The 24,062-nt window shown below is 42.9% G+C and overlaps 2 protein-coding genes across 4 annotated transcripts in view; one reads left to right on the forward strand and one right to left on the reverse strand.

The window, feature by feature from the left end:
• The window catches only part of Rgk3 (Rad, Gem/Kir family member 3), a 40,241-nt gene that overhangs the window by 14,163 nt on the left and 2,016 nt on the right, over nt 1–24,062 (forward strand). For 2 of the 3 annotated variants that reach the window (XM_017231811.3, XM_017231812.3), the window contains exons 2-8: nt 3,633–4,124; nt 11,217–11,361; nt 12,448–12,564; nt 16,810–17,133; nt 20,978–21,066; nt 23,443–23,623; nt 23,830–23,963. In XM_017231811.3, the coding sequence (XP_017087300.2) occupies nt 3,912–4,124; nt 11,217–11,361; nt 12,448–12,564; nt 16,810–17,133; nt 20,978–21,066; nt 23,443–23,623; nt 23,830–23,963 (1,203 nt within the window). In that variant the 5' untranslated portion in view covers nt 3,633–3,911. The remainder of the gene's footprint in view (nt 1–3,632; nt 4,125–11,216; nt 11,362–12,447; nt 12,565–16,809; nt 17,134–20,977; nt 21,067–23,442; nt 23,624–23,829; nt 23,964–24,062) is intronic. The other variant, XM_070278933.1, reaches the window with a different exon arrangement.
• LOC108118881 (uncharacterized) lies at nt 6,493–7,768 on the reverse strand. The gene is made up of 2 exons (XM_017231814.3): nt 7,319–7,768; nt 6,493–7,261 (listed from the first exon to the last, which is right to left on the reverse strand). Exons 1-2 carry the CDS (start codon nt 7,685–7,687, stop codon nt 6,584–6,586), a joined length of 1,047 nt encoding a protein of 348 aa, XP_017087303.2. The 5' UTR covers nt 7,688–7,768; the 3' UTR covers nt 6,493–6,583.

The raw sequence follows: 24,062 nt of genomic DNA on the forward strand, positions 1-24,062 counted from the left end.
TGCCATATAACTGAATGATCGGAAATGACCCAACTTTCGTGTTTTTGAAGATAGAAAGCTGGAATTTAATACAGATTCTATTTTTGGTCAGTTAATCCAACCTACCAAATTTCATAAGGATCGGCCTAAATCCGATGTTTGCGATATATATCCGGTTTTAACTGCAAGGGTATATCAACTTCGGCTCCGCCCGATGTTAGCTTTCCTTTCTTGTTTTATATTATATTATTTATGTTTTTATATATTATATTTATGTTTCTTGAAAGAAATTTCGAAAATCAGTTTTAGAGCTACACCACATCAGTATTGTGCCAAAAAACGCGATAGGAATAGTTTCTTATCGCTAAGACATTTGGGAATAGACGCATGGTGTTTAAAAATAAAATAGGAATAGCTGGGAAACTGGGAGGGGCCAACCTTATAATAAGTAATAAAAGATACAAAAAAAAGTAATCAGAAATATGAGCAGTTTAGTAACCATCTAGAATCTAGCCTAGTTGTCAGAATCTGACCCTGACCCTTGGGAGTACCTGGGCACGGAGCGACCCATTTAAATTAATTTTACAGCAACAGGTGTGCGCCTGCTTCCCCGGCCAGTGTATGTCTCCGTATGCCTGTTGGCCCTGAAAATAAACAAATGGCCAACGAGATGAGACTCAAAGGGAAACATTAAACAAACGCTGCGAACATTCACTGACAACGACACGAACTGCCACACGGATAACAACATGGACATGGACCCGCTCAGACCAGGACGACAAGGACTTGGCCGTGTCGGTGAAGGAAGCAAGCTGCCAGGCCGGGAAACACAGGCTCCTACACAATTGTGGAGGGAGAGGGGGGTGGTTCCAGGGTCACCATTAAAGAGGACTAAATATAATGTTTCCCAAAAAAAAAAAATTTAATACGAGAAATCTTAATAGAACAGAGTATATCTCCTTAGAACTTAGCTTTTAATTAAATGTTCTGACAGATCTTAAAAAGAATTTAAGGAAAATATTAAAAGATCTGTAGTAGACTTTCTGAAGATGGGTTTCTGAATAAATTAAGTATTATTGATTTAACTTTTAATATCTTCAAAAAATGATAGAAAAACTTGCCGAAACCCACAACAAAAAAGATGATTTCCATTTCAATCAATTTCGGTTTCAGATTCGGAAACTCTGAGCTTGATTGGTTCACCTTTTTTTTTTTTGGCCATTCAGGTGTCAGGCCATATAAAGCCCCCTTAGTCAGAGCCCATTCAGAACAAATCGGACCACATATACCGCGTATCAGTTGACAATTTATCGGGGATTTTTTCCCGGGCGGGCTCTTTGGCCGCATTTGTTTTTGGGGCGATAGCTTAAGTTGCCTGAAACCGAGCACAGCTGTCATCATCTGTCTGATTAGCCGCGTTGGCAGGCAAAAAAATGTTTATAAATAAATGATAACAACAAAAATGGATGCCAAAATATCCGAGTCGGCGTCAAATTTATGTTAATAACAAGCAACAGGCCACCCGATAAGGTTGGTCCCTCATATCGCAGCCATAAAGCCGAATGACCCTACCACTAATATGGCCCAGAATTCCGGGTAATGCCTATGAACATAAAAATGAAAATTAATGGCCAGCTCCTATAGCCAAGAGCTTTAAAGGCTGGAATGCCAGGATCTGTATCGGTGTATCAGTGTGGCTCTGTGTGTTTGTGTATTCCTGTGGCCAATTAGGAGGACACACATCCTTGTGCACGCTCCCGGGGACTTTTAGAAACAGCAGCCTGCGGCATCAATTGAATGCAAACAAGGCGAGGCAACAGCAAGTTGTCTTGATTCCTTCCTCCAGGACGAAACTGGGTGAATAGCTGCTGACAAAGGACGTCGGCCAGGACGTCGACTTCGTTCGTAATCATCATCATCATGTGGCCTGGAGTTTCATGCACGACTGAATGGGTCAGCAGCTGAAATCATTTCTGAAAACGCTACCGGATACCCTTTTCCTTTTTTTCCCTTTCATTATCCTTTTTTTGTCCGTGTGTGGGTGTGTGTGTGAGGGTGGGGGTCCTCGTAATGCATCGCTGGATTCTCGCTGGCAAATCAAGCGGAAAGTCGCAGTGAAAGTTTGCTCAGCCCTTTAAATATGTTTAAGCCAAGAAATGGTGGGGAGGGTGGCATTCGGGCCCAGTTGACTTAACTCCTTCAGATTTTAAGCAGCTGTCGCATACGCTGCTGCCACGTGAAACATTTTCAAGTTTATGTATTTATTCTGGGCCCCCCATTTTTTTTCTCGTTCGTGACTTTTGCATTATTTACTCTCAAGAGGGACTTGACCCGATTCCTTTGTTCTTCAAATATAAAAATAAGAAAAATAATTAAAAAGGAAAGGGTGCTGGGAGCTGCGATCCTTAAAGTTTTAATTATTTATGTTTTAATCAGTCGCTCGAGTTAATTACTCAGAAGGATGCTTTAAGAGCCCTTCAGAAAACTGCAAGTTCGTCAAGTTTTTTGGCCGGGGAGTGGAAAGTGTCTCATGATGCACTTAAGTGCAATAGCGGATGAAAGGATAATTCGATTACGCAGCTTAGCGATGACAGGCGGGGACTCACTAATGAAGCATCCCTAAGTAGTGCGCTGTTGGCAGTATAAGTGGATTACAAAAACATTTTGATTGGCCCGCTGGCGGAGGTCTCTTCAGTTTTCCATCCCAACCAACGGCTTGGAAAACTCAATTTTGGGTGACCTGGCTTGGGGCCAACCTGGGAATTGAATTGCAACCGCTAGATAGGATCAATTAAGGCCTCGTTTGGTAAGCTCTGCCCCCAAACTTAAACAGAAAATGTTTACATTTATCAAAGCATTCCCATCGTTCGTTTATTTACATCAAGATGGTGAAATATACGTTCTTTTGAGATCAAACTGAGGGTGATGCAAGGACTGGGGAACCAAAAGAAATTCTATATTTTTAGATGCCGGAGATCTGGTGGTTCATGGGCACTTGGGGATCATAAGCAGCAATCGATGTAAACAAAGGGGTGTGGGCCGAGTGAATTATGAAATGGGGAATAAATTTCTTTATGTAATCCAATTCAAACCGAATCTGGCCACAATCTTTGCTGGGCTTTGGATATGTTTCCCCGCAATTTGTCGCTGTCAGTCTGGGATTGTCCACTATTAAATCCAAATCCAAATCCATATCGGAATCCGCATCCGAATGGGGATTCGTATGGCAGGCTGACCCAGTTTCCCAGAGAGACGCGTGAGGCACGTCCAAAAATAAAACGCAAAGTGAGATGTTGGCGGTGTGTTGAGGAATTCTATGTTTAATGGCCCCACTGGCAAAATGGGAAAAGAAATCTAAAAAAAATGAAATGAAAAATCACACAGCAAATTATGTTGCATGTTGTTACAAATACAATTCTGTAGCCCGCAGATGAGATTCGCTTTTCGTAGCTGTTCACTTTTATTTTCTTTTTTCGGTAGAGAAATACATACGCATTCATTATTTTTGGGTTATTTCTGTAAAATATTGGCCACTTCGCCGCACCCAACCGAATTGAATTATTTGAGAAATTTGTAATTTAGTTTTTAGCAAAAAATAGCATATATTTCATTTGCATTTGTTCTTTGTTTGCTTTTTCACAATTTATTTGCAGAGCACCCAAAAAGTAGTAGAAAAGTTAACAAAATCACACAACATCCTCCTCAAAGCTCAGACTATGAATTATGCAAGAAACCAAGAGAGCTGCCAAGTAGAGCAACTAGAACCACAGCACGAACTGCTTGATGCACAACATTAGACATCTCTAGACTTGGTCGAAAAATTCCATTTTGCACAAAAAAAATTAAATAAAAAAAAAGAGGAGGGAAAGGAGAAAGGAGAGCAGGACCAAGTTACACGAAATTTCCCAAAGGATAACAAAACTTGACCCGCCATGGTGGACGACATCTCACCGATGCATCATCGGATGCAGAAGAAGACCAGGAGTGCCTCCATCTGCGCCACGGGGGCCAGCATCGAGACGGTCATCCACAGTATGCCGGGTGCCTCCGGCAGTGCCACGCCCGAGGGCGGCACCCCCGGCTACCGTCGCCGCCGGCCGGCCACCCGCTCCCAAAGCGCTCGCATCACCTCCGGCGCCCGATCGGTAAGTAGACCATAGTTGCTCGGATTACGGGTCGTATGCGTAATGCTTGTTACGACACCACAGTCGGTGCAGTCATGCGATATAATTTTAGCAGTTTTTGCCTTTCGCCTGTCACTTTGCATATTTCACATATTGTGCCGCTTTCTCAGCGCGTTTTATTTATTTATAGTGTTCGTTACATGCACGTTTTCCATTCGAATTAAATATAGAATAAACAGCAACGTCATTTGCTATATTAGTTTGTGAAACAGATTATTTTATTGGATTTATAGTAAGTTAAGCCTTACTAGAACACAAAACCGATTTCATGGCAACTATAGGATATAGTCGACCGATCCTATTGAAATTTGGTATGTCGGATTACAAGACACAAAATATGTCGGAACTTCAAACTCTCCATTTTCAAAACACGAAAGTAGGGTCATTTCCGACAGTTCAGTTATATGCCACTTATAGGATATAGTCGCCTATAGGGTCCACAGTGATGGCCATACATCCGATTCCCAAGCGGAATACCTTAAACGATTTCTGGAACGATTCTCCACCATTCTACATCAAAATCCTGATACGAAATATTTTTTCGATTTTTTGTTCATTTTTCGTGATGGGATCCCTTGAAATGAGGAAACTGAGGTTTTCCCCTATAGGGCCCACAGTGATGGCTGTATCTTCCCCAATTCTTATCCGATTCTCAAGCGGAGTACCTTAAACGATTTCTGGAACGATTCTCCACCATTCTACATCAAAATCCTGAGACGAAATATTTTTTCAATTTTTTGTCCATTTTTCGTGATGGGATCCCTTGAAATGAGGAAACTGAGGTTTTCCCCTATAGGGCCCACAGTGATGGCTGTATCTTCCCCAATTCTTATCCGATTCTAAAGCGGAGTACCTTAAACGATTTGTGGATCGATTCTCCACAATTCTGCATCAAAATCCTGACACAAAATATTTTTTCAATTTTTTGTCCATTTTTCGTGATGGGATCCCTTGAAATGAGGAAACTGAGGTTTTCCCCTATAGGGCCCACAGTGATGGCTGTATCTTCCCCAATTCTTATCCGATTCTCAAACGGAGTACCTTAAACGATTTGTGGATCGATTCTCCACAATTCTGCATCAAAATCCTGACACAAAATATTTTTTTAATTTTTCGTCCATTTTTCGTGATGGGATCCCTTGAAAATGATGTTTTTCCCTATAGGGCCCACAGTGATGGCTGTATCTTCCCCAATTCTTATCCGATTCTCAAGCGGAGTACCTTAAACGATTTCTGGAACGATTCTCCACCATTCTACATCAAAATCCTGAGACGAAATATTTTTTCGATTTTTTGTCCATTTTTCCTGATGGGATCCCTTGAAAATGAGGAAAATGATGTTTTCCCCTATAGGGCCCACAGTGATGGCTGTATCTTCCCCAATTCTTATCCGATTCTCAAGCGGAGTACCTTAAACGATTTGTGGATCGATTCTCCACAATTCTGCATCAAAATCCTGACACAAAATATTTTTTTTAATTTTTCGTCCATTTTTCGTGATGGGATCCCTTGAAATGAGGAAACTGAGGTTTTCCCCTATAGGGCCCACAGTGATGGCTGTATCTTCCCCAATTCTTATCCGATTCTCAAGCGGAGTACCTTAAACGATTTGTGGAACGATTCTCCACCATTCTACATCAAAATCCTGAGACGAAATATTTTTTCAATTTTTTGTCCATTTTTCGTGATGGGATCCCTTGAAATGAGGAAACTGAGGTTTTCCCCTATAGGGCCCACAGTGATGGCTGTATCTTCCCCAATTCTTATCCGATTCTCAAGCGGAGTACCTTAAACGATTTCTGGAACGATTCTCCACCATTCTACATCAAAATCCTGAGACGAAATATTTTTTCAATTTTTTGTCCATTTTTCGTGATGGGATCCCTTGAAATGAGGAAACTGAGGTTTTCCCCTATAGGGCCCACAGTGATGGCTATATCTTCCCCAATTCTTATCCGATTCTCAAGCGGAGTACCTTAATCGATTTCTGGATCGATTCGCCACCATTCTGCATCAAAATCCTGAGACGAAATATTTTTTCGATTTTTTGTCCATTTTTCGTGATAGGATCCCTTGAAAATGAGGAAAATGATGTTTTCCCCTATAGGGTCCACAGTGATGGCTATATCTTCCCCAATTCTCATCAGATTCTCAGAGATCCCTTGAAAATAAGCTTTACCTCAGTATGGTACTTACAAATGTAAGTTAAGCACTGGACTAAAATTGAAACTATGACGTTAAGACTCTCACAATATGAAGTGCTTTTCAAATCTGAAGCGCTATCAAGGAAGCGCACTTCAACCTAAGTCGAAAGGGAAAATGCATACACTTCTCTTTCAACGATTATACAATTTAATGTGACTTAATTGGGAGTTGTGGGAAAACCAATAGTATTTGAGCAACAAGTAGTGTTCCAAAGCCTAGTCGACCCTCAACCTGTAGTTGGAGAGACTGAGAGCCCGGCGCAATTGGTCCGAGACATAGCGTTCGTGGATCTGCCGGTATGCGGAGTCCCCAGTCTGCAGTGAGGTCTTCGAGACTACCGCGGGATCATTCCGCAGCCTCAACTCGCTGACCACACTGCTGAATACCATTGACTCGTCGGGCTTCGAGGCAGAAGCACAGGATTCCGGCAGTTGGCTTGACATTTTGGCCACCCTTTGGGCACACCTCGACTTCTTGGCCAAGTTTTTGAAGTGGTCGAGCAGGTCCTTCTTCGGCTGGCAATCGTCCACCTTCTGCTCAATGCACTTGGGCGGAATCCTGAGGCACTTGCAGAAGCTCATGTTGTGCATGAAGTACTCGTCAAAGTCCTCGTTCGGTGCCAGCAAGTTCTTGTAGTGCTCCAGGGTCTTAATGTCCAGAGGGTCCAACAGCCGGGCGCCGCAATCCAGTTGCAAGTAGGCACTGTAGAAATAGTCGAATATCTCATCCACCAGTTCGATGAAAAACTTTATAGGCTTGTGGAAGGCATCGCCCATCACGAACGGAGTGTCCTCATTCAGGTTCACCTTGGCGCACTCCCGTCGAAAGGCCAGGACGAAGGGCCTCAGAGCCTGAATGGCCCATTTTTGGGTTTTATTGGAACCGTCTATAACCTTTCATTAAACATAAAAGTTATCACCAAATGTTAAAAATCGCTATAGCTCCTATACCTGATAGTGCATATGGTATTTGTTCAAAATCGCATCCTCCGTTTCTATCTCATATATCTGGGGACATGTGCAACTCGTGTCCACTTGCATGGCGATCATGTAGCGCTGGATGAGATGCCACAGGGTTTCGGCCGCGATCCGCTGCAGCTCCACCTCCTTCTTGTAGGTATCGAAGTACTCTCGAAAGTGTTCCTCAATGGTTAGGAGGAGTCGAAGCACCGTCTTCTCATGGGCATCGGAATCGGCCAGCTTGTTCAACGCGAACTTGGCCATACTCTCTGTGACGGTGCTCCGGGAAATGATGCTGTGACTCGCCATTATGTGCAGCAGTTGTGGCAACTCCGCCAATATGTCCACTTTGCCTGTCATTGTGACCACATAGGCTAAAAATGCAGAGGTCCTGAGTATTGAATAGTTTCTCAGTGTCTGCCATGGAATTTTGACATTTAAAGCAAAAAACCCCCTCCTTAAAAGATTTAATTTTAAATTCCATAATTCTGCAGTTCTTTAGTAATTTTTTGTCGACACTCACGTCTAGCCTTCCGTCCCTCGTCTGGATGTGGGAGATGTTGAAAGTCTTGCAGAACTCCGGCTTACTGATTCCTGTCAGCCAGCTCCATGTGTGAATTGAGTTATAACGTGGCCAAATTCAATTTTTATGGGCGGACGCCAGACAAAAGGCGCCCACCAGCCACGTGGCAGCATACGTTGCGTATCTGGTTCGTTCTGGCTCTCCTGATGGAGTCCTGCTGCTGCCGTGTAGTTGCTACTGGCTGATCCCCCTGTTTATACCCTTGCAAAGGGTATTATAACTCCATCTCGAAAAATGTCACACTCAATTGCAGTACTATTCAAAGTATCCATCCCATACGACATTATCCTATAACATATCCTGCCACCTAAGGGCGAGGGTATACTAACGTCGGCTCCCCCGAAGTGAGCTTTCCTTTCTGACTTTTTCGCGCTTTTCCGCCACTGCTTCGGATGCTTCTGATTCCGCTGGTGATGATGACAAGGACGAGGACGTTATTAGTAAGCAAACGAGGCAACAAAAAGCCACGAAGCTCCGTGCAACGCATCATGCTCGCCGGCACCGTGCTAAAAATGTCGCATCGTTCTCATCGTTTTCGATGCGCCCCGAGCTGGTAATTTATATAGAAAAAGTTTCCAAGTCAGCGGCACACATGCTTACCCTCACCAAAAGGGGCGTGGCTTTACGGGGGGCGGAAGGCGGGTCCGTAATGAGTTCACAGCCACAACAAAAAAGCAACCCGCCAAGGCAACAGCGAAATGACTTTTGTTTATGAACCCGCGGAGGGGGGCCCGCGGACGGTACAATCGACAGGAGCTAAGAAATAAACTTTGAGTGCTCACTGTACGACGTTGATGTCGATGTCGATAAGTCGCAGGCACTTACTTTTCATCCGCTGACGCAAAAGTTTAATGAGAAGCCGAACAACAGCCAGGGGAGCAGTGAATTCGCACTGAAACAGACAGACACACTTACTTGCCAGATGGAAAAGCAAAAATATCCCGAAAGACATACATAGACGTACATTGTAATGCTATTTTCGTTTTGTTTAGAATTCTATGAGCCAAAGTTGGGGCGTATTCTGGGCAAATAGTTGACAAAAACCAACAAATAGCTCCGCTCCGCCCAGACAGGCAGCAGCCACAAATAACCAAAAATATTTTGCATTTTCCCAGATGAAACTTTTAGGCCAAAAAGTGCACTGAGAGATAAAAGCTGCATATCTCTATCTTTTATGAAAGTATTTCCATGTTTTCCAATTAAAATTGTAAATCCATTACATTAAATCTTTTAGAGTAGTGCTATTTATTCCTTCTCTACAGATTTATTTTCAAGATATATTTACTTATTTATCATACATGATACAAAAGACTATAAAGTTTTTAAAAAACTATTAATATTCTTTTAAAGTGCACAGATTTTAGTCCAATAAAATATTCATTTTAAATAAACTTTATGCACAACACTTTTAATTGTATTTTGGTTTTTGTAATTCAAATAAAATAGTTATGCAAAAATAGTATTAAGAGGTCAGGACGATTCAAGATGTCTGTTTACTGACTGACTGACAACTTTCTGAATCCTCCATTGTTATATCCTTGCTGGTGGCCAAGTTAAACGGAGAACATTAAGAAAATAAATTATCAGCGCAGGACCCAAAGGACTAATTGGGGATTAAGCGGGAACAAATTGAAGACTTTGCCGGGGACAGACCGCCATGCCAGATCCCGGGGCACATCCCGTGGTCAATGAACTAAAGCCAGGAAGCAATTAATTTCCGTAGCGTAAAGGCGAGAGACCATCCGTCCGTCCATCCATCCCGTGCCGAAGTCCCTGCATCCGACGGACAGTTCCGATGTGTACGGGTGTACGAATATACGAGTGTCCAGCCGTAATATTTGATTAAGCCCGTAAAGTAGACCATGCAAACATTTGGCCAAGAAAGAAGAGCAATTACTGGTCACGAGAGCCCATGAAATTCCCGGATAGATGCACTCACACAAGTACATACATCCATACATATATGTTTATATATATAATGTATATATATTATATATATATATGTTTGTATCTATGTGTGTGTGTGTTTGAAGGACCGTAAAAAGCGCAAAAGAGAGGCCACTAAATAAACAAGAAGCGTTTACACTGACAGCTCGCCTAATGGCTCAGTCGCCACCTCCCCCTTCCAGCTACAGCCCCCCAGTCCACCGCTTTTTATGTCCGGCCGGATTTGGTGGCTTTACCAGCTGGCTGGCCCACACCCATAGTGGCCCAAATCCATGGCCACTTGACAGCCAACGCCACGTAGAAAACGCTTCCGGCGTGCCGCTTTCCAGCGATGAGCCAGCGATGATATGGAGGCAGTGGCGGGCTATCGGGGGTTCTCTAAAAAGAATATAATATAATATATTTAAACATGTATGTATATGGACCTGTTTTGACCTGAAAACTAGCATAAAATATTACTTGATTGCATGACCCCCTCTTAATGAGGACCAGAACTGCCTCTGTTTGTGGGCCAAGGAAAACGGAAGTGGCTAACAAAGTTTGACGTTTTGCATGCGGCTATAAATACCGCCCACACACTGGACCAAAGAAACTGAACAAGGAGCTTACATCGCCGGGACAGGTGCTGAAATTAGTTTTTCCCCAACGGCACCTCAACCGTCGTCAGCTGGTTTCCGCCCCCTTGTCCTGGGGTCCTTACGTCCTTTGTGTCCTTTCGTCCTTCTACTTGACGATCTGAGGCGAAACCCGGGGACCAGTCAGCTTGACAGGCACTTGGACATGGCTTGAAGGATTTGGGACACCAGTGCCATTGGCTGGACGGGGACTAGGACGTGGACTCCGACGTGGACGTGGACGTGAGCTGGAAAACTTTTGTGGCGGTTGAGACAAGCGGTGGTGCTGATTGCAGTTCGAGTGGCCCAGAGTCGAGGGCCGAGGGCCGAGGGCCGAGAGCCGTTTAACCTTGACATTTATGCGGAAATCCCTCGAGGTGCCTCCGATCTGCTGGAAGGGGCTGTGTGGCAGGCAAAGGGCCAGGATTCCGGTGGCAAGTGCCAACTTGGCCGATAAATTATGGCATTGGCAATGAGGCGGCGGGGGCTGTGTTGTTTTTTTTTTTTTTGTGCCCCACCAGATCCAAAGGACAAACAAGTGCAATTTGATTTGTGTGGCGGCTTGATTGCTCTACAAGCGAGAAATGCAATTTAATTTCTCACTCAATTGGCAAGGACAGATCCTGCGGCAGTCCATAAATCAAAGTGATTGCCTTGACAGATGACGGGGCTGGGGTTAAACTGTCGTCACTGAATAGTCTGGTTATATTTCTAATGGAAGTTCTTTTTTTTTGGTCCTCTGCAGGTTCGACAGCGCACCAAGGCGCAGCAGCAGCAGCAGCACACGCTCCAGGAAACACGCTCCTACTGCACCAGCGAGCCACGTCTGAGTGAAACGGAGACGCCTCCGCAGAGGCGCAAGCTCTCCCAAAGGAGACCCCAGCCACACGGTAAGGAAATAACCCAGAAGCTTATGGAAAAACAAGATAAATCTGGGGAATGATTGGAGGAAAAGCCAAAAAGCATATCTTTTTATGAGTATATTTAAGCTAAAAAGAGTTATCTGAGACCTGCCATCTAATTTATCAAACATGATTGCAAACTATTCATTTTTTAAAGCCCATTTAAAGTAGCCTTCTGGCCATATGCATATATTTTCCCATTAGATCGATTGATAGTTTTCTAAAATGCAATTATGAATCTATCATATAATTTATTTGGCAATAAAAGCTATTAAACATCAAAGCTCATAGATTATTCAACACCTTAAATGCCAAGTTTATTTTTAAAAGCCACCACATACATTTAAATGCCCTTATAGCTCAGTTTAGCCATAAATGGCGTTGAGCAATTTGTTGCTCTATTTTCTGTTTTGGGAACACCGCTGTTCACAAGTTAGTGGAAGTTGCAGGGCCCTGTAATGGCCCGTTTGAGCCATAAAACTGTGGAACAACGGCAACAAATTAGCCAAGTGCTGAGCCTGATCTTTTATGTGGCATAAACTAAGCTCTCAGCAAAATTGCTCGCCGCACGAGAGCAGCGGCGATGTAAAATCGACCGTAAATACTTTAGTGGCCAAAACAACAGGATGCCTCGCACCACTGGGCTTTAATGTGAGGTGTTGAAACAGAAAAAGCTGGCTCGATTCCAGCACTTGGCAGTTGCTGGTTTTATTTTTCGCTTTCGTCAAGTACTACTATCATCCGGTCGTCCTCTCCAATAATGTTGATTCAATTAACGACGATGCTGCCGTTGGGCGTTCATCGAACTTAACCATTGACCCAGTTAACTGGGTTTTAGCCACCAGCCACGTAACAATGCCACTGTCGGCCCAATGTGGCAACTGTCAGCCGGGCAACTGAAGGACGAAATACTGAATCAATAATGCAACGAACTGGGGAGAGAGTTTCAATGGATGTTGGCATAATGTAGTGTGATTTTCATAAAAAGTTTTGAAAGTTTAATTAAAATTTTAAAAGAATAATTCTAAAAATGCTAACCAAGTGCAATTGTTGCCTTCCTTTTTTCCCCTACAGGACATAGAAAGTCGAACGCCTTCCTGGACGTGCCCACCATGAACATGCATCATCTTCGAGTCAACGATGACGACGAGGATGTGGACCGACTGCGCACTTTCAGCGCCTCCAAAGGAGGTGAGTTTAGACTTGACTCGAGGAGTAATATCCTCCCAAGCAACCTTAACAAAGATCCCGTCGGACCATTTATTAATTTCGAAATTGAAAGTCAACAAAGGACCCGAGGGCCAGATGACTGGGATTACACATCTTAACAATGCGGGCACGGAGGCCAGGACACGGATTGTCAGGACACAGGGGCAGGGGTGTAGGGGGAGAGCGGTGTATGGAACAAGAGCTGGGATACATGATACACCAGAAGGCATAAAATTATAGTTTCGTCCCGGGGCACGGACACGCAACATACAGAAATCCTTATTGAAATCTTAAAAGGCTGTTACACAAAGATGTTAAGGAGATATCAGTGGCACTAAATGCCACTCTGCATAGAATATGAATACCCATCCGCATCCGCATCCGCATTCGCATTCGCATTCGCACTCGTATCCACATCCACATCCCCACTATATCCATATATTTATGCAAACACACTCAAATAACCACATAGCCCCGTGAAGTTTTCCCATTATGTGTGCGTTCCTTTTTTTTTTTTTGCTTCCTTTATATTCTACATTTGTGTCACGTTATTGTTACACATACGCCCTGTGTGCTGGCCGGGTAGTACAGTGTGAGTCAGTTGTGTAAGGCGGTTAGTTGAAAGTTTAGCGTTTATCAGATTAAATCTTGTAACAAACTTGTAGCTTATAAAGGGAGCTTATAAAGTTTCTATATCAATTATCAAATTTAAGGGCAAGGTCTTGAAATAGTAGTATTATTTTATAATGTATTTATAGTAAAAACGCACCTCTCTACTCTTAAATAAAATAGATTTTACCTTATCTCCTATCACTTACTCACTGATTCAGTTTGAATGTCAGACCGTACACAAGTACGTGTTTAAGCCGAACCGTAATAGAGTACGGAACTAGGAACACGGAGCACTTGAGCTGACATGACAGAAAGTAGACGACAAGTCGGTGTATTAGCAGCAAGAGGTGTCATAACTTAGTCATGAAGAAGGTGGAGGCAGGTACATTTCGCACAAACTCCCCCAGTTCAGCGGCAAATGTATTCTATATCTGGTAGAAGTGTATGACTGGGGGAAACTATGCAACGGACAGGTACCCCATGTAGCCCGAATCTGCTGTCTGTGTCGTTTTGCCACAAGCGCCTGTGACATCAAAGAGTATCAAGGCCTGTCCCTGGGTTGGTGCCTTTTTTTCCTCCTCATCCGTATCCTCGGCCTCATCCTTTGGCCCGGGATGAGCACCCGACAGGGACACGTTCTCCAACGCACTGCATATTAAAATTCAATGAAGTGTCTGTGTTTGCTCAACTAAATTGCTTTCAAATACAAGCAGAATGGCATGTAGTTGCGGCATCTCGGATGTGGCAGCTCTGTTTTGTGGTTATGTCTCGTTCTTGGCCAAGTCATGTGCCGCCGTTTAATTAAACTTAATTCGGCCAAGATGCTACGGCATCAGCCCGCAAAAGGTACCAGAAGCCATCCATCAATTATGTTTACGGTTGGCACGAGTGGCGAAAACTTAAAACCGGCCCAGAAACAAGGTTGTGGGCGAAAAACTGACAGGTCGACATTGATTCGAGCATTCGGGGATTCGGGGAGCAGGTTGTGTGCCGGGAGTGTGGAATGAGTCCGGAGTGTGTGTGATTAATTGAAACGCCCAGGCGGGTGTCAGTCAGCGATGGCAGCCAATGAAGCGCCATGAATGAAATTTTCCCCAACATATATATGTATAAATTGGCCGCCAGCAGGAGCAAACAGAAGCATGCGGTTGCCTGATTGTCCTGCGGCCATAAATCGATCCATAATTGAATGATGCACCAGCCAGTCAATAAAATATTTGCATGTGTGCTTATTCCCAATTCAAAAAAGGAGATAAAACCCACCAGAAGTTTGGTATATTAAATATAAGCTGATGGACTTAACAAAACATAGTTTAGCTCTGAATTGGGAGCTTCAAAATACAAATATTTTGAAAAGGATGTGGTGTCAACACTTAATCAATGTTTGTGGATTATCAATATGCAAATGATACATTTGTGGGCTTAATCCTAAATAAATTAAAGGTAAAAATCATCATCTGAGGCTGGCTGAGAATATATCTTTCGCCAAAATGTTAGCTTGTCCAAAGGATTTTCTGGCTTAGAAACTTTTAAGTTAAATATTCCTCCAGTATTAGAGATTTGTTTGAATCAGTTAAAATAATTATTGTGTAATTTCTACAATAATTAAATGCAAAAATAACAATCCCCTAACCACATATAAACACTGTTGATACAGTTTCAGATTTTGTGATACATTACCCATATACCAACAGTTTTTGTGGCCTCGATTTTGATTTGTATTTTTAAAAAACGAACTGATTAAACGTAAACAAATAGCAAAAAACTCACCCAACCTTGGAGGCGGTTAATCATATCGCGAAAAGTTTTTCATTTCCCAGCAGCACATGCAAAGTATCTCGCCACACGCGCCGTTCTTTAAATCAATCAGCGAATAAAATTTTCAATTTATTTGCTCTAACAGTTATTCCTTAATCAAACAAACACCCTGCCGGCCCGGCACAAAAGAAAATCTTTTCAGCAAAAATGTGAAAAGACCGAGAGTGCTAAACCAACATCAAAGACAAGTGAAGGGGAAAACATTTGTTTGATGAATAAGTGGAAGCCAGAAAAAAAGAAACTGAAGCTGGCAGGATTTGTGGAAATTACTCCAACGATTAGTCAGTTTCAATTATAGACGAGTTGGTTAAAAATAACTATGAACATTGCACAAATATTTGAACGGAAGGTAAACTAGCTGGCTAGCTGGGTAGGTGGATTTTTATTGCCCGACCGTTTGCACCTTTTCAAATGAATTGTTTCCCACACGCGCTGGCCTCGTAATCCCCGATTTCGGGAAAAAAAGGGAAAATTTTAATATGTGAATATATGTATATCGTGTATCTGAACAGTATTCGGCCACCCAAAATGGTTTTATGGCTTTCCAATGATGAAACACCCAAGAAGGGGGGCTGTGGCAGGCCCCCCTCGGCTCGAAATGTAAATGTTTAGAACGGTTTTGGCAATTAAATCAATTTGCAGAAATTAATGACCGCAGATGAGAAACGAGCGAATGCTAACGCTGGCGAGAATCGAAACGAATCGAGAAATCTATGATGTACCAAGATCTATTTATATTGGGATATAGACTCCTCGTATATTTCGCGCGACGGCTGAATGCAATAAGGCAGGCCATAAATCTATTTATGACATTTAAAATGTACACAACATACTACACTTACATAAACTGACAGCCGAACAGAGCAAATCGGACAGTGCCAGACTGCAGATTGATATATATAATGGTATATATATATATATTTCTGTACATCCCCTTAACCCATTGCCTCTGGCCTAGGAGGGGGATTATAAATGACAGAACGGCCGGCCGCAGGTTGTTCAGAAGGCTCTTGACTCTGCGTAGTTCCATTGTTGGGTAATACCTTCTATTGGGACCGGGGAGGCAGATGGGCTGATTATTTCTAGATTTATTTGGGCTTTTGTTTGGTCAATCAACTCGTTATGGCTCGGGAAAGGCTACTAAATTATGTGAATGTTGCATAAATAATCCAAGCGACTACCTTAGCCGGGATTAAAGTCTCAGCACAAACATTTATTTATATTTCTTGCAACAATTATTAATTACATCTTTAAACGGTCTAGCACTTTTGGCTTTTGTCCAAGGAATTCCAGGAACAAGATCAGGGTTAAAGTAACCATTACGCCTGGTCCCAAATAAATTGCCATGTCTTCTTAATTGCTTTATTATAAAGAGCTTCCATAATGGCCCGGACATTGCGGATAAATATTCATGGCATATGTGCATTATTTTGTAAATATTTTCCATTTACTTAAATAAGCCACAGCGGCAGGAAACTCTTCTTAAATTTTAAATGAAAAATGGGAAAAATTTCTAACAAAAAAAGAGGATGGCGGGCTGGAGTCACAGATGCGAGACACAAAAGACAGATTAACTATTGTTGATGTTGCCCTTGCGGCAGGAAACTGTAATTTCTGCCGGCGCTACGTGGCGTATGCGCAACGTTGCACATACGCCCCGCGTGCCAGTGGCAGGTTGACTAACAAAAGCCGGCATGCACTTGGAATACCAAATTGCAAAAAATTGCCCCTTTTTTTGGAATTTTTTTCGTCATATTCTGCCATATGTTTCCTTCTTCTTTTTTTGTGGGCATTCAGGTATCATTAATCGCGGTGACTCGTTCCGACGCCGCCGGTCGCGCAGCAACAGTCTGGCCCCCTCCAGCCCCATGCATCCCCGCAGCGGAGTGGGCGGCCTGGGCGGGGGCGTGGGCGGCGGTAGCAGCCTGGGCCTCGGATCCGGCTACAACGGCGGCAGCAGCAACAACGGATTCGGATTCGGGAACACCAATGCCCAGGAGAGTCATCAGACGCCAGTGGAGTTCTTCCGCGTCGAGATGCTCGGATCGGCGGGAGTGGGCAAGCAGGCTCTGGTTTCACAATTCCGCACCTCGGACTGCATCAATGCCTACGATGGACCCGGTAAGTTGTTTCATATTCGTTTTATTATGTGATTCGATCAAAATAAGGACAATACGTAAAGTTTTTTGATAGCATTTTAAAGCATTTTGGTAGCCATAGCTCCACCAATTTATATCCGATCTTGGAATAGCATACCATTTTGTGATCAGGGCGGAGAGTAGCTCCATTTCTCATTCAAAATATGGCCTGATAATCGTTTTCAAATTTTTCGACTTTTTCCAAGGGGTACCCCTGTAAAATGTTCAGATTTCCAAACATCCCTGTTTCGCCCCTTCCGGTAGCCATAGCTCTGCCAATTTATATCCGATCTTGGAATAGCATACCATTTTGTGACCAGGGCGGAGAGTACCTCTATTTCTTATTCAAAATATGGCCTAAAAACAGTTTTCAAATTTTTCGACTTCTTCCAAGGGGTACCCCTGTTAAAACTTAAGATTTCCAAACATCCCTGTTTCGCCCCTTCCGGTAACCATAGCTCTGCCAATTTATATCCGATCTTGGAATAGCATACCATTTTGTGACCAGGGCGGAGAGTACCTCTATTTCTTATTCAAAATATGGCCTAAAAACAGTTTTTAAATTTTTCGACTTTTTCCAAGGGGTACCCCTGTTAAAACTTAAGATTTCCAAACATCCCTGTTTCGCCCCGTCCGGTAGCCATAGCTCTGCCAATTTATATCCGATCTTGGAATAGCATACCATTTTGTGATCAGGGTGGAGAGTACCTCCATTTCTCATTTAAAATATGGCCTGATAATTGTTTTCAAATTTTTTGACTTTTTCCAAGGGGTACCCCTGTAAAATGTTCAGATTTCCAAACATCCCTGTTTCGCCCCTTCCGGTAGCCATAGCTCTGCCAATTTATATCCGATCTTGGAATAGCATACCATTTTGTGATCAGGGCGGAGAGTACCTCTATTTCTTATTCAAAATATGGCCTAAAAACAGTTTTCAAATTTTTCGACTTTTTCCAAGGGGTACCCCTGTAAAATGTTCAGATTTCCAAACATCCCTGTTTCGCCCCTTCCGGTAGCCATAGCTCTGCCAATTTATATCCGATCTTGGAATAGCATACCATTTTGTGATCAGGGCGGAGAGTACCTCTATTTCTTATTCAAAATATGGCCTAAAAACAGTTTTCAAATTTTTCGACTTTTTCCAAGGGGTACCCCTGTTAAAACTTAAGATTTCCAAACATCCCTGTTTCGCCCCGTCCGGTAGCCATAGCTCTGCCAATTTATATCCGATCTTGGAATAGCATACCATTTTGTGATCAGGGCGGAGAGTACCTCTATTTCTTATTCAAAATATGGCCTAAAAACAGTTTTCAAATTTTTCGACTTTTTCCAAGGGGTACCCCTGTAAAATGTTCAGATTTCCAAACATCCCTGTTTCGCCCCTTCCGGTAGCCATAGCTCTGCCAATTTATATCCGATCTTGGAATAGCATACCATTTTGTGATCAGGGCGGAGAGTACCTCTATTTCTTATTCAAAATATGGCCTAAAAACAGTTTTCAAATTTTTCGACTTTTTCCAAGGGGTACCCCTGTAAAATGTTCAGATTTCCAAACATCCCTGTTTCGCCCCGTCCGGTAGCCATAGCTCTGCCAATTTATATCCGATCTTGGAATAGCATACCATTTTGTGATCAGGGCGGAGAGTACCTCTATTTCTTATTCAAAATATGGCCTAAAAACAGTTTTCAAATTTTTCGACTTTTTCCAAGGGGTACCCCTGTAAAATGTTCAGATTTCCAAACATCCCTGTTTCGCCCCGTCCGGTAACCATAGCTCTGCCAATTTATATCCGATCTTGGAATAGCATACCATTTTGTGATCAGGGCGGAGAGTACCTCTATTTCTTATTCAAAATATGGCCTAAAAACAGTTTTCAAATTTTTCGACTTTTTCCAAGGGGTACCCCTGTTAAAACTTAAGATTTCCAAACATCCCTGTTTCGCCCCGTCCGGTAGCCATAGCTCTGCCAATTTATATCCGATCTTGGAATAGCATACCATTTTGTGATCAGGGCGGAGAGTACCTCTATTTCTTATTCAAAATATGGCCTAAAAACAGGTTTTCAAATTTTTCGACTTTTTCCAAGGGGTACCCCTGTAAAATGTTCAGATTTCCAAACATCCCTGTTTCGCCCCTTCCGGTAGCCATAGCTCTGCCAATTTATATCCGATCTGGGAATAGCATACCATTTTGTGATCAGGGCGGAGAGTACCTCTATTTCTTATTCAAAATATGGCCTAAAAACAGTTTTCAAATTTTTCGACTTTTTCCAAGGGGTACCCCTGTTAAAACTTAAGATTTCCAAACATCCCTGTTTCGCCCCGTCCGGTAGCCATAGCTCTGCCAATTTATATCCGATCTTGGAATAGCATACCATTTTGTGATCAGGGCGGAGAGTACCTCTATTTCTTATTCAAAATATGGCCTAAAAACAGTTTTCAAATTTTTCGACTTTTTCCAAGGGGTACCCCTGTTAAAACTTAAGATTTCCAAACATCCCTGTTTCGCCCCGTCCGGTAGCCATAGCTCTGCCAATTTATATCCGATCTTGGAATAGCATACCATTTTGTGATCAGGGCGGAGAGTACCTCTATTTCTTATTCAAAATATGGCCTAAAAACAGGTTTTCAAATTTTTCGACTTTTTCCAAGGGGTACCCCTGTAAAATGTTCAGATTTCCAAACATCCCTGTTTCGCCCCGTCCGGTAGCCATAGCTCTGCCAATTTATATCCGATCTTGGAATAGCATACCATTTTGTGATCAGGACGGAGAGTACCTCTATTTCTTATTCAAAATATGGCCTAAAAACAGGTTTTCAAATTTTTCGACTTTTTCCAAGGGGTACCCCTGTAAAATGTTCAGATTTCCAAACATCCCTGTTTCGCCCCTTCCGGTAGCCATAGCTCTGCCAATTTATATCCGATCTGGGAATAGCATACCATTTTGTGATCAGGGCGGAGAGTACCTCTATTTCTTATTCAAAATATGGCCTAAAAACAGTTTTCAAATTTTTCGACTTTTTCCAAGGGGTACCCCTGTTAAAACTTAAGATTTCCAAACATCCCTGTTTCGCCCCGTCCGGTAGCCATAGCTCTGCCAATTTATATCCGATCTTGGAATAGCATACCATTTTGTGACCAGGGCGGAGAGTACCTCTATTTCTTATTCAAAATATGGCCTAAAAACAGTTTTCAAATTTTTCGACTTTTTCCAAGGGGTACCCCTGTTAAAACTTAAGATTTCCAAACATCCCTGTTTCGCCCCGTCCGGTAGCCATAGCTCTGCCAATTTATATCCGATCTTGGAATAGCATACCATTTTGTGACCAGGGCGGAGAGTACCTCTATTTCTTATTCAAAATATGGCCTAAAAACAGTTTTCAAATTTTTTCGACTTTTTCCAAGGGGTACCCCTGTTAAAACTTAAGATTTCCAAACATCCCTGTTTCGCCCCGTCCGGTAGCCATAGCTCTGCCAATTTATATCCGATCTTGGAATCCGATCAAATCGCATACCATTTTGTGATCAGGGTGGAGAGTACCTCCATTTCTCATTCAAAATATGGCCTGATAATCGTTTTCAAATTTTTCGACTTTTTCCAAGGGGTACCCCTGTAAAATGTTCAGATTTCCAAACATCCATGTTTCGCCCCTTCCGGTAGCCATACTGCTTGAGATTCTTATAATGTTTAAACACAAATCGTATCTTATATACATATTCGTATCTTAACTTAAAAGAGTTAAGAGCTGCTTTTCCTTTAAAATTAAATCAATTAAGCTTCTCATGTACATCCTTGAGTACCAAAAACGATTCAATCTTGTTCCAGAATGCGACGAGGCCGAGCAGAACATCTCAATCATCCTGAATGGCACCGAGTCGGAGCTGAAGTTCCTCACCGGGAACACGGAGAGCAAGGTAAATCATTTGTCAGGCTTCCAGTTGCCGCACACAAAGTAAAGTCCACATTCCTTGTTTGCCAGTTGTGTTTGTAATTGTCATTAAATATTTCACTATTAACTGGGCTGAAACCGCAAAGCAAGCAGGTCTTGACCGTGGCGATGGTGGGTCCTGGATGAAAGGTGGGCGACAGGAAGGACCGACTGTCAGGAAGACAAATGAGGTTGTCCGAACAGCCGGGCAGAGATTTGCCTTTGGGCCACGGGGAGTGATTTGCCAACTGGACGAGCATAAATTGCACAAAGTGAATTAATTACAGATGCAAAATGAGTTCGTTGAAACGCAGGTGGAGCGGTGAAGCGGTGGAGTCGGGAGTGGTGGAGGTGCGGAGCGAAAGTGAAGTGCCAGAGGTTACTACGTCTACCTGGTCTGGTGGAACAGTGCACCCACTCGGTCTCGTAAATTGCACAACAAAGACGGTGGGCAGGGGACGGGTGGAAAACTATGAAAACTTTCGGAAAAAGAAGGGGGAGGCGTTCTGCCAGCTGCGGTTAATTACGGCAAAGTGCACGGAATGCCGGAGGATGCCGGCTGCATTGAAATCATTTAAGGAATTCATTTAAAATCCTGTCAGACAGGCGGTGCCTGCAACTGTTGGGAAAAGTGATTTGCAACCGCTACCAGAAGCAAGTCGAAAAGAAAATGCACAGAAAGAAATAAATGGTTAAAAGCAGGGTCAATTGTTTTAAGGTTTTATGAGGCTAAATAGTAGGTGGTATTTTAATAAAATTTAAAAAAAGAGATACCGTCTATAGGTCAGTTTTACTCAACTCAACTATATGCTACTTCTCTGGGATAACAAAGAAGTATCGTTATAATAATTTAGGGATAATCATGCCTCATAAAAACTATAAGCTCTTAAAGAAAAAGCCGCTTAGATTCCAAATCCTAGCCCATTTCTTCCAGTGCATCAATATGTATTCAACAATTTAAGCCGCGCCGCTGTGCAGTCGAAATGCCAAATTGCTGGCCAAATGCCAAATGGCCAGCGGTCCAATACTTGCCGCCTGTTAGTTTGTTTCCCTTATTTTTATTTATTTTTTTTTTGTGGCAAACAATACAAATGAACACGATAATGATAATTATAATCGCTGATGACGATAGCAATGATGATGGCGATGGCGATTGTGATGACGACGATGACGACGGCAATGGCGAGGACAAACAAAAGGAAATGGCAACAATTTATCCATTCTGGAATGTGACAGAGGAATCAAGCGAATTAAAGCACTCGTGCATGGTTCCCCCAAAAAGTTGAGGGAAAAGCAAATAATAAATTGCTCGAGAACTGACCTTAAACCTTGGGCCAAGGCACACCAGCCAGCACACCTTGGAGCCAAAGTGCCAAATTTACAAACGCCGGATGTGCCCAGCGTGGCTTTATGAGCCACGAATCGGAAGCCAACACCCTGGGCAGAAAGCCAACGTGCCAACGTCACTCAGGACAAAGTGAATTGGTCAGAAGAAAGGACACTTCATATACCCTAAGGATATCCAGCTGAGAGACATTCATACATAACTTATTTCCATAAAAACAATTTTCTTGATGAAGTTTATAAACTTTTATATTTTTTCGATGGAAAATGTTATTCCTAAATAAGCTCTGTTTTATAGACATAAAAATGGTCTTTTTTGTAAGTCCAGTCTTTAAGATGAACATGTCCTAAAGAAGTCCTAAAAGAACTTGAAACCCGAGTCTTCATCTTTCATATTCTTTAAAAATAAACCAACTCATAAGTTGAAGAGATATCTTATCATAAAGAAAGATATTTGAAAATATGAGCAAGTACAAAAGAGAAACTTTCTTTTCAAAAGAAAGAATTCAACTAAGAAATAGAAAACATTGCGAAAATAATTCTCATTTCAATGCTAATCAAGTAGAAGGAGAAAGTTTCACCTTTAAGCAAAATTCAAAGGACCTGGCCGGCGAATTGAGCCGTCCCGCTGACCCGTTAATGTATGGGCCAGATAAATGAACATCATTAAAAGTCCGAGCAGGTCGGCAACTTTATTTTTTGCACTCGGCGCTCGCCTCGTTATTGCGATGCCAAGTGGCCATAATTTTAATTTTTACGAGCATAAAATGCAAAAGTACCAAACAAAAGGAAGCCGGGGAGTGGGCTGGATGCTCGCTCCGCGCCTGCACTCGAGGATGGGGCGCAGTTAAGAACTTTTAATTTCACCTCGACCAAATGCAATAAAACACGGCATTAAATATTTTCAGCAGTCACGAAACTGGGCAGAAACTGCCCCACCCCCTTAGAATGTTGTAAACTTGTTGAGTTTCGTGTTTCAAGTCTTAACTTTTGGTTTTATTTTTGTACTTTTTTGCAGGACGAACTGGAGCAGGCGGATGCGTTTCTAGTGGTCTACTCCTGCATTGACAAGGAGTCCTTCACGAGGGCCAAGCAGATTCTATCGCGGCTGCAGGACATGGACCTCCTGCGCCACCGCCCCACCATCCTGGTGGCCAACAAAATTGATTTGGCCCGCTCACGCGCCGTCTCCGCCCAGGGTGAGTATGGCAATTAGCCATTAGCCGGTGTTCGGCCTGTGGGTTGCATTTGCATTTCCATTTGCATCTCCAATTAAATGTCGTGACCCGAAGCCCGTGACTCGCCATCGCTGATGTGGTCACCGTTTGGGCTTAAAGCCAAACATGACAGAAAACTAATGTTCTTTTCAAGATTTTGATTAGTACTACAAACTCTCCCCCTCTAGATGGCAAATGCCTGGCCTGCACCTTCGGAGCCAAGTTCATCGAGGTCTCCGTGGGCATAAATCACAACTGCGATGAGCTGCTGGCCGGCACGCTCACCCAGATCCGGCTGAAGAAGGACCAGAACCAACTGCAGGTAAGCCAAGGACCCTCCCAGGAGGTGGTACGACCACCCTAACCCATTGATGGATAGCCTTCCTAGGACCCACTTGCAGATAGCTGGTTAGCTAGTTGT

Source organism: Drosophila bipectinata, chromosome 2R (genome assembly GCF_030179905.1).
Source record: "Drosophila bipectinata strain 14024-0381.07 chromosome 2R, DbipHiC1v2, whole genome shotgun sequence".
In the NCBI taxonomy this organism is placed as follows: Eukaryota; Metazoa; Arthropoda; class Insecta; order Diptera; family Drosophilidae; genus Drosophila; species Drosophila bipectinata.